Source organism: Cyprinodon tularosa, unplaced genomic scaffold, assembly GCF_016077235.1.
Source record: "Cyprinodon tularosa strain WSP-4 unplaced genomic scaffold, ASM1607723v1 ctg26, whole genome shotgun sequence".
NCBI classification, from domain to species: domain Eukaryota; kingdom Metazoa; phylum Chordata; class Actinopteri; order Cyprinodontiformes; family Cyprinodontidae; genus Cyprinodon; species Cyprinodon tularosa.
In genome coordinates this window covers 104041-114338 of record NW_024038961.1, presented here as the reverse complement: position 1 = coordinate 114338, position 10298 = coordinate 104041, and the positions used below count along the sequence as shown (strand labels likewise).

Genomic DNA, 10298 nt, shown 5'->3' with positions numbered 1-10298 from the left:
TCGGTGTAATGGCACCTCTAGTTTGTGCGCGTGACAGATAACATTTTTGTGTGTTTGTGTTTGAACAGAAACAGCAGTGCACATGAAATTGTGCGCGTACACAAAACGTGCACGTTGGGTTTAAATTTCTGGAGTTAGCCTCTCTGCAAATTTGTTGGTGACGCTCCATCTGACCTGCAGCAGCAATAAGGGCAACCGAAAAGCGCACTGGGGCTTTGGATTAAGGGAAGCATTGTCTGCAGCATGTTGCATCAGTGGTCCTGTGTGCGCCTGCAGGCCGCAATCGCTGAAGAGATTGTGTGTCAGATGGAACATGCATAGGTCAATGTTCTGGTCATATCAGCGTGTGCGTAATGCATCATGTTCACCTGCACAAGCTCATCCATGGTATCATTCTGCACATGTCCCCTTAAATTCAACCATATGCACCAACCTTCATCCCTTCTCATGCAAACACCAGTGGTATTACTCTAAGTTAATAAAAAAATTATGATCATATATCTTTCCCCTTTTCATACTTCTTTCTTCCTCCCCCCGGAAGGTGGGCTTATGTCCGCGGGAGTGGCGAAGCGCTGGAGCCGCTCTACCCCCACAGGAATGCGGATTGTCTCAGATCTCCGTGCCGCCCCCTTCTCCCCTCGCCTCCTCTCTGCCATTCAAAGCGAGCGTAATTGTAGGGGAACACAAAGCGAGAGCAGCCGCAGACGGTCTGCAGCAACGAGCGGGCACTTTAACATGGGAACTGGAAAGAACTCCAATAAGTCCTAATTAGCTTCTATACTAAGACACAATAAGAAAAGGAATCATAGATAGACTGATAATAATAATAATAATAATAATAATAATAATAATAATAATAATAATAATAATAATAATAATAATAATAATAATAATAATAATAATAATAATAATAATAATTGGATTTCCTTACAATAATCGTCTATAATTAATACAAGTCATGCAAATTAAAGCATTATAATTCCCATATCTGTTATGGAAACATCAAATTCTGCAAGAATTACCGAGCTGCTTTAAAAATCCTTAAAGAACAATCCTTCCGAAAGAATCTGTTTGTCCTCTCTGACTTATTTCTAAAGAAGTTTTTTCAATTTTTTCATAAAGGCGCAACCAAATTTCCAAGAAAAAGCATTGTTGTTTTCTGGCTAAAAGGGTCATATATGTCAAAGAAAGCATCTAATTTAGTTCAGAGACATTAACGCACTTATCGTCAATATGATAAATACAGCAGCCTTTCATGGAACAAAATAATTTGGATTCAATAAATAAAGAGCACATTTGGTGCAGGTGTTACTCATCTTAATGCAGTTTAGTTAAGCCAGAGGTCTAATTAGGAGCAGGACTTATTTCAGATTTTTTTGTTTAGTTCGTTTGTTTCATTTAGTTTGAATATACCAGCTTTGAGAAGAAGAAAAAAAGAAGATACTGAAGGGATCTGGTTGCAAATCTCCATTGTCCATTTAAACGTTTAATATTCTTCCAAAATGCAATAAATTACATGCACACATTTACACATTTTACACGTTTCCTCTATGACTGCCATCAAATACATTGCATAATTCCTCTGAAATTTGAACACGAGTCCCAATAATAAGGAAAGAAAAAAAACAATGATAAAAAACCAACAGGAGAGGTTCTTTTGTTTGTTTTTCTTTTCAATATAACGTCCCAGCTCCAAGGGCCAACGAGTGCTGTATCGAGTTCGGTGTCTGAAGGTGGGGGGGCAGGGAACTCCCGGCTGAGGAGTACCAATTAGAGGTGTTGTCCAGAAAGTTAGAGGCCGCCGCGTTGATGCTCTGCGGCTGTAAGCTGTGAGACCTGGAGGGGCCTTGCGCGTCCCACACGGCCGGGGACTGCGGCGAGTTGCAGGCCATGAGGTCGCTTGAGCTGGGGCTATGCTCTGGAGGAAGCTCGCCGTTTTTCATGATCTTCTTCATCTTCGATCTTCTGTTTTGGAACCAAATCTTGACCTAAGAATTGGATTAAAATTTGAAAAAAAAGCATGTTAACATAATACCGTGAAGTTGTTTCATTTTTGTTTTTGTTTGGGTTGGTGTAGTATATTTACGCATGGTGCGTAAAAGTAAAACATATGCAGCAAAAAAGGCAGAAATGTTTTTCTTACTCAAGATAATCAAACCATTTTTATTGATTAATTAAAAAAATTAAATTAAATAAAACCCCACCTGGGTTTGAGTGAGTCCCAGTGATGCTGCAAGCTCGGCTCTCTCAGGCAGCGCCAGATACTGTGTGTTCTGAAATCTCCTCTGTAGGGCGGCCAGCTGGAAGCTGGAATAAATGGTCCGGGGTTTTCTCACTTTCTTCGGCTTCCCATTCACCATCCTCACCTCAGGTTCGCTTATGTCTTTTTCTGATATAGATAAGCAAAAACAAGGATGTAAATCACCAGATAGGAACAAATTTAAATTGTGTTTTATTTTTCAGCATCATCTAAAAAAACATTTATTCTCATATTTTGTATCCATCTTTATTTAACGTGGCTTTAAATCAATGTAAAATCAGAAATCAACAGTTTTTGCTTGTAATTATATGGGTAATTTTGGAAGGAATACGCAGGAATTTTACATTTTACATACATATATACACACACACATTATATATATATATATATATATATATATATATATATATATATATATATATATATATATATATATATATATATATATATATATATATATATATATATATATATATATATATATATATATATATATATATATATATATATATATAAATATAATATGTATTTTTAATTTTTTTGGAGGAATAATTCTAGTAATTCTAATCTACTTTTAAGGAGACAGATATTCATTTAGGCCCATACCTTGTGGACTCGGTTGGGCTTGCACTCTGCTGTAAGTTCCGGCATACTGGTGGTAGGCGGGGGTCGTGTACGAGCTGTAATCACTGTAAGACTTGGTCGTGTAATTCCCAGCAGATCCGTTCACACCGGGGTACTGATACTGATAGGCGTTTAGTGGTTTTCCGTATGATGACGAAGAACTGGGCGAACAGTAACCGTGAGGGACTCCACCAGCGGGGCTGTAGTATCCAGAATCCGTGGCCGATGACTCGGGTAGCGTGGGGGATTCCTGAGACGGATGATGCATGCTGGAGAGTTGAAAGGAGCTCTGGTAATCGGTAGGCTTTACACTTGGGATCCTCCGGTCGAAAACTCCGGTCATCGTTTGAAGGACAAAAAAACAAAACAAAAACGCGTGGTTTTAGGTTATTCGGTTATCAAAAAAATATATTTTTCTGAATAAAAAATGGTTCTGGCTCCAAAGCGGTGTTCAGATTAGACTCTCATTGCGTCTGGAGGCTCTCAGGCCGTCGTTGCTCTGATGAAGACTGTAGCCTGCCCCGCAGCAAAGACTTGGTTAAATCCTGATTCGCGCTCTTACGCACTGCAGGGAGGATCTGGTTCCATTGGCCAAGGCGCACATAGACACAGCTACACCCAGTTCACTCCGCCAGCTTTCTTACGAGGGGGGGGACCACTGGGGATACGTAGTGATATATATATATATATATATATATATATATATATATATATATATATATATATATATATATATATATATATATATATATATATATATATATATATATATATCGTTTTTGCATCATTCCCAATATTTAGTTTAGAGGATACTGCTTTGAATTAAAATAGGGTTTTAACATGTATTCGTTTGTTTTTATTGTTTTGAATTCGACTTTTAGTAAGAGGGTTCTAAGAAAAATCGATGATAATCTCTTAATGGCCAGACGCATTTATTATATCATCATTTATATTTATGGTTTTTAAGCCATAACTAAATATGTACATCATTTACATCATGTTAAGCTTAAACATGCTGCATGGAACACAAAGGCCAATGCTTGTCAGTCCATTTAGTGGTGAACAGCGCCTATGCGTGGTATAAAAAGGCACTGCAGATTGAACTCCAACTGGAAAACATGCAGATTATAGAGTTTTTTTTATTTCACATCATATATATATATATATATATATATATATATATATATATATATATATATATATATATATATATATATATACAGTGCTGCTTGAAAGTTTGTGAACCATCCAAACATGGCCATTGCTTTCTAAAGAAAAATTATAATAATCATGTAAAATGAACATCCAAAGCTCAAATTGTAATGCGGACCTTCCAGATATGAAACACAAAGACAAAAAAGATGCATCTTTTTATTATTTATTCAACAAAAGTATTTTATCTGTCAAAGACAGAAAATATGCCAAGTGCAAAAATATGTGAACTCTTTCAGTTAGTACCTTGTGGCACCGCCTTTTGCAGCCATTACTTCAACTAAACGTCTTCTGTAACCACAAACAAGTGTCTCACATCTGCTTTTTGGGATTTTCTATGGGATTGAGGTCTGGACTTTGACTGGGCCAATCCAGAGTGCAAATCTTCTTTCTCTTAAGCCATTCTTTGGTACTTTTGCTGGAATGCTTTGGGTCATTGTCTTGTTGCATAATCCATTTCCGTCCCAGCTTCAACTCCCTGACTGATGGCAAGAGATTCTGATCAAGAATTTGTTGATAGCCCTGGGAATTGACGGTTCCCTGGATAATATGGAGTCGTCCAGGTCCAGAGGCAGAAAAGCAGGCCCAGACTTTCACATTTCCACCACCGTGCTTCACTGTTGGGAGGAGGTTCTTCTCTTTAAATTCAGTGTTTACTTTTCTCCAAACATGGCGCCTGTGATTGTGGCCAAATAATTCCATTTTGGACTCATGCGTCCAGAGAATGGACTTCCAGAAGGCCTCTGGTTTGTCCAAGTGTTCTCTGGCAAACTTTAAACGAGCAGCTTTGTTCTTTCTTGAGAGCAGAGGCTTCCTTCTAGCAACTCTCCCATGAATGCCATGTCTATTGATATTTCGCCTGATTGTAGACGCATGTACATTTATCCCAGACGCTGACAGAGAGGTCTGCAATTCTCTGGAGGTGATGCGTGGGTTGGCCTTTACCTGCATCATTATTTTTCTGGTGCTTCTTTGTGAAAGTTTTGACGGCCGTCCACATCTGGGCAGAGTTGTAGTGATGCCTAGTGCCATCCATTTGTAAATGATTTGTCTTACAGTGAATGGATGAAGCTGGAATCTTTTGGAGATGGTCTTATAGCTTTCCCCAGTGTGATGGGCTGTCACCACCTTCTTCCTGATGTCCTCAGATGTCTCCCTTCCTCTCGGCATTGTTGATCTGGTCTTTATGCCTTGACACAACAGTGGTTTGTTCGGTTTCGTCTCCCTTTTAACCAGTGCACCTCCAAACTTTTCCCAAGGACGTCTCATTTGATTGGTCTGCTTAATTGATTACTCAAGCACTAACATGTGCTTCACCTGAGTCTTTTACCTGATTGTCTTTACCAGTGCAGCTGTGGTTCATTTACTTTTGCAGATGCTCTGATTCCGTTTTTCATTTAGTTTGCGTTCAACTCCCACATTTTCCTCAAAACAAATGAATGGAATTGATGAACATAAACCTGACATTTCATATACAAAAACTGGTGATGAAAAAATAAGAAAATCATGGTAAAAATAAAGAAAAATCTAAACTACTCAACTAGTTCACAAACTTTCAAGCAGCACTGTATATATATATATATAGTATATATATATATATATATATATATATATATATATATATATATATATATATATAAAATCACCTGAACATAACACCGCCATAGAAGACCTGTATGCAAGATGTTGCAAAAAATCAGTGTTATTGCACATAATAAAACCATTATCATTATGCTAAAAACGGAATATTTTTTATTATTTCAACCAACTGTCATTTTTTGCACACAAAAAAAAGTAAGGTTAAAAATGCTAACTTTTCTCCATGGGAATTGGTGATGTCAGTATTTAATCAAATGAAACAGAGTTTTTTCAAAGCAAAAATGTTGTTAAAAAATACAGAGATAAACCTTTAGAGAAATTAGCTATTTTTTCATGGGTCCTATTTTTTTGTTGTTATTTGTTTGTTTTCTATGGCTTTTAAAGATTAAAATATGCAGGTCAAGAAAAACTACCTGCTGTACCATTTTTAAAGCTATTTATATAAGATCTGTATTTTATTTGAATTGGAAAACGAATAACACAATTTTAACACAATGAACTCTGTATAAAACAAAATCTTAAATTTAAGTCCACTTAGTTAATGCCCCTTTCAATTCATAGTCCACTTATTAAACTATATCAAGTAATCAGTTCTATAAAATCTTGGAGTGCTGATTCCCTCTGTTGCCATATGTTTGCTTAGGAGGAAAGATTGATGCAAAAACAGTTGCAGGTGCAAAGGATTACTCTTACGTAGTAGATATCTACCACTCAGACATCATAAAGAGGAATGGACAACACTGCACAACAACTACAGTTGCAATGGGAAAGTAATTGAATTAATTTCTAACTATATAAAAAAAATGCGTGCATTTGAAAACCTTCAGTGGGATGGATGTAGTCGATATGCGGATTCTGGTCATATTTGGTCAAACAAAGAAGGGAGGCCAGATACTCCTTTTCTCGCATAATGGCCTTATTTTATTTGATGGCTTTGGCGACAATATTTTATTACAAGAACACATTTTTATATCAAGTGTTTGGTGTATCCAACAAATTGCTGCAACTGATTATATAGTAGGTAAAATAAGTGTTGAACACAACAAAATTTATAAATATATTCTATAGGTGCTATTGACATGACATTTTCACCTAACAATCCATACAATCCAAACATGGAAAGAAATCAAACTATAGATGTCCAGAAATGAAGTTATGTGTAATACAGAGAAATGGCAGTGTTGAAAACACTTACAGAAATGTACTTAATAATTTTTACAAAGGACTTTGTTGGCATTGAAATCTTCAAGACGCCTCCTGTATGGAGAAATTAGTCACATGCATTGCTCAGGTGTGATTTTGGCCAATTCTTCCACACAAACAGTCTTCAAATCTCGAGGATTTCATGGGCCTCTTCTATAACCTCTAAACTTTAGTTCTTTCCATAGATTTTCTATTGGATTCAAGTCAGCTGACTGGCAGTGCCATTCTAGCAGCTATATTTTCTTTTACTGAAACCTTGAGAGTCTCCTTGGTGTGTGTCTGGGGTCATTGTCTTGCTGAAATGTTCACCCACATTTCATCTTCGTCATACTGGTAGATGGCAGCAGATTTGTATCAATTATATAAAGTTTGTCAGTACCATATGTTGAAAAAATAGCTCCACACCATAATGTTCCCACCTCCAAACTTCATTGTCCGTATGGTGTATTTTGGGTGATGTGCCATCTGACCTCCAAACATGACGTGTATTATGGCATCCAAAAGTTTAATTTTCATCTCATCTGTCCGGACTATTCTCCCAGTATTTCACAGGCTTGTCTAAATGTTGTACAACAAACATTAAACAAGCTTCAACATGCTTTTTCTTCAGCAATGGAGTCTTGCGTGGCGAGTGCATTACTTATTTTCTTTGAAAAAAACTGTACCTGCAAATTCCAGGTCTTTCTGAAGCTCTCCACTAGTGGTCCTTGGCTCTTGGACAACTCTTCTGAAAATTATTTTCACTCCTCTGTCAGAAACCTTGCGAGGAGCACCTGGTCATTTTCGGTTTATGGTGAATTGATATTCTCTCCACTTCCGGATTATGGCCCCAAAAGTGTTCAGTGGAACATTCAGAAGCTTAGAAATCCTTCTGTAACCAATGCCATCATTTTGATTTGCAACAATAAGGTTGCAAAGGTGTTGAGAAGGCTCTTTACCTTTACCCATCATGAGATGTTTCTTGTTTGATACAAGAGAAGCCTTTTTATAGGCCATCATTTGGGACTGAACCAGCTGATATTAATTAGAACTGACAAGGGGCAGGATTGCTTTCTAATTACTGTGAGGTTTTGGCTGGTGTCTTGCCTTTTACACCTCCCTTTCTTCACATATCTTAATTTTTGGACATCTATTGTTTGATTCCTTTGTATTTGTAAATTGTACGGATTGCTACTGACATGTGGTGAAAATGCAATGTCAATAGTAGCTCTAGAAATATATTAACTGAGAAAAATAGTGGTCAATGCTTATTTTACGTCAGTGTTGACTATCCTCCTCCTAAGATCATTCACACTGTAAACCTTGAATTCAGTGCATTTCCCCCTCTCAAGCCAGCTTGTGGTGACAGTGGAATGGAACAACTCATTTTAAAGAGAAGGAAATCTGTAGCAGAACCAGGGCTGGATGAGAAGCCATCAGCACTGAACAAATCAAATGAAATGTATTTGTATAGCCCTTTACAATAGCCAAATGGTACCCAAATAGCTTTACAACAAAGCCATAAAACAATACATAACACATATGGAACATACAGATACAATTAAAAGTGCTGTAGTGGTGCAGCGCTGCAGGACATTAAAAGCCTTCCAGAGGTGCATAGAAAGGAGCACACAGAGAGAGGACATCTAAGATAGTATTATCCTAGTCAGAATTAAATGCTAATTTAAAAAAGTGGGTTTAAAGCTATTTTTTTTTTTTTTTTTAAACAGCAGAAGTTTAGAGGACACAACACAAAATAAATGGTGATGGTGCAAAATGTTCTAATCATATATGGTCAGAACTCCACTTGTTACCTGTTTAATGGTAACTGTCTGAACTTGTTATCTGTAAGACACCTGTCCACAGGCTCAATTGACCAGACACACATTATATAATCATATCTCATACCGCCGGACTCCAAACTATACGATGTCCAAGACCAATGAGCTTTTGAACGACACCAGAAAGGAACTTGTAGACCTGCTCCAGACTTGGAATAGGCCTACAATAGGCAAGAAGGTTTGTGTGAATAAATCAACTGTGGGACAGTAAGAAAATGAAAGACATACAAGACCATTGATAAGATCCCTTGATCTGGGGCCCTATGTAAGATCTCATCCTGTTCTTGAGAGTGGTGAGCAGAAATCCCAGAATTACACAGAGAGCCCTAATGAATGACTGGCAGAGAGCTGGGACCAAAGTAAAACAGACTACTTTTAGGGGCACACTATGCTGAAAGGGACTCAAATCCAGAGGTGCCAGGTGTGTCCCCCTGCTTAAGCCAGTACATGTCCAGGCTTGTCTGAAGTTTGTCAGAGCAGGTGGATGATCCTGAAGAAGACTCAGAGAGTATCATGTGATCAGACTCATTATGTTTGGAGGAAGAAGAATGTTGTGGCACACAAAGAACACATGACTATTTTGAAGCATGGTGATGGAAACAATATGATTTGGGGCTGTTTTCCTGCTAAGGCGACAGGAGGAGTGATCCGTGTTAAGGGAAGAATGAACGGGGCCATGTGTCATGAGATTTTAAGACAAAATGTCCTTCCATTTGGGAGAGTATTAAGGAACACTGCTGGGTCCTCCAGGATGAAGGAAATTTGTTGAGAGAGTTGAAAGTCAGTGTTGCTCAGGTACAGGTCTAAGAAAATCACTCCAATAAAGGATATCGGTTCAGAGGAATGGGCAAAAAGATCTACAGTGCTTGCAGACCTGATGTGGACTTGCAGGAATCAGGTACATCTGTCCAACAGCTCATTAATGCAAATTTCTAAATGCATGGCAGCAATTCATTGCATTTAGGCATGTAGACATTGTAAATATAATGCTATCTCTTCTATATGGACCAAACTTTCTGAGGAATTAATATATGCCACAAAGTACGGTATTAGGGCAGTTCTGAAGGCAAAAGAGGGTCGAACCCGGTACTACTGTAGCAAGGTGTACCTAATAAAGTGGCTGGTGAGTGTTTATATCTATGCATATATATCTTCTTTAATTGAGAACTTTAGCATCTTTCTCAAATATCTTTTCTATATTATCAACATTTCAAAATGATTAAAACTGGCAAGAAAATATTATTCTACTTATGTATCCCTACTTTCTGCGTTTATTAACATCTAAAGCTTGACTGAGGCCCAGTTTCAGCCCCTGTCCTGTTCAGAGACAGCAGCAAACATACATTTCAGCTGAGTGATAGATTGAAATTAGGACTATAGATTATAAGATATTTTATCTATAACTGAATAGTTTAAAATGTGAATGTTGGTTCCAAGCATATGTAAATCATAATTAAATTCAAATTCCATCCATCTTTTCCCACTTATTCTATCAGGTTCATGATGGGCCGGAATGCCCATATACTGCCTATCTGCGGCAACATGGGCAAGAGGTGGGGTACACCCTGGACAGTTCGCCA

General features: G+C 37.7%; 1 protein-coding gene across 1 annotated transcript; it reads right to left on the bottom strand.

Moving 5' to 3' along the window:
* Positions 1 to 1457: 1457 nt before the first annotated feature.
* Positions 1458 to 3457, bottom strand: dlx5a (distal-less homeobox 5a). The gene is made up of 3 exons (XM_038288634.1): positions 2867 to 3457; positions 2205 to 2389; positions 1458 to 1988 (listed from the first exon to the last, which is right to left on the bottom strand). The coding sequence occupies exons 1-3, from the start codon at positions 3225 to 3227 to the stop codon at positions 1674 to 1676; spliced, it is 861 nt and encodes a 286-aa protein (XP_038144562.1). The 5' UTR covers positions 3228 to 3457; the 3' UTR covers positions 1458 to 1673.
* Between the last annotated feature and the right edge of the window lie 6841 nt (positions 3458 to 10298).

Coding starts and splice junctions, on each gene's coding strand:
- dlx5a (XM_038288634.1), bottom strand. CDS start 3,227: ATGACCGGAGTTTTCGACCGGAGGATCCCAAGTGTAAAGCCTACCGAT. Junction 2,390..2,866: donor AGCCCAACCGAGTCCACAAG/GTATGGGCCTAA, acceptor TATCTATATCAG/AAAAAGACATAAGCGAACCT. Junction 1,989..2,204: donor TGGGACTCACTCAAACCCAG/GTGGGGTTTTAT, acceptor TCCAATTCTTAG/GTCAAGATTTGGTTCCAAAA.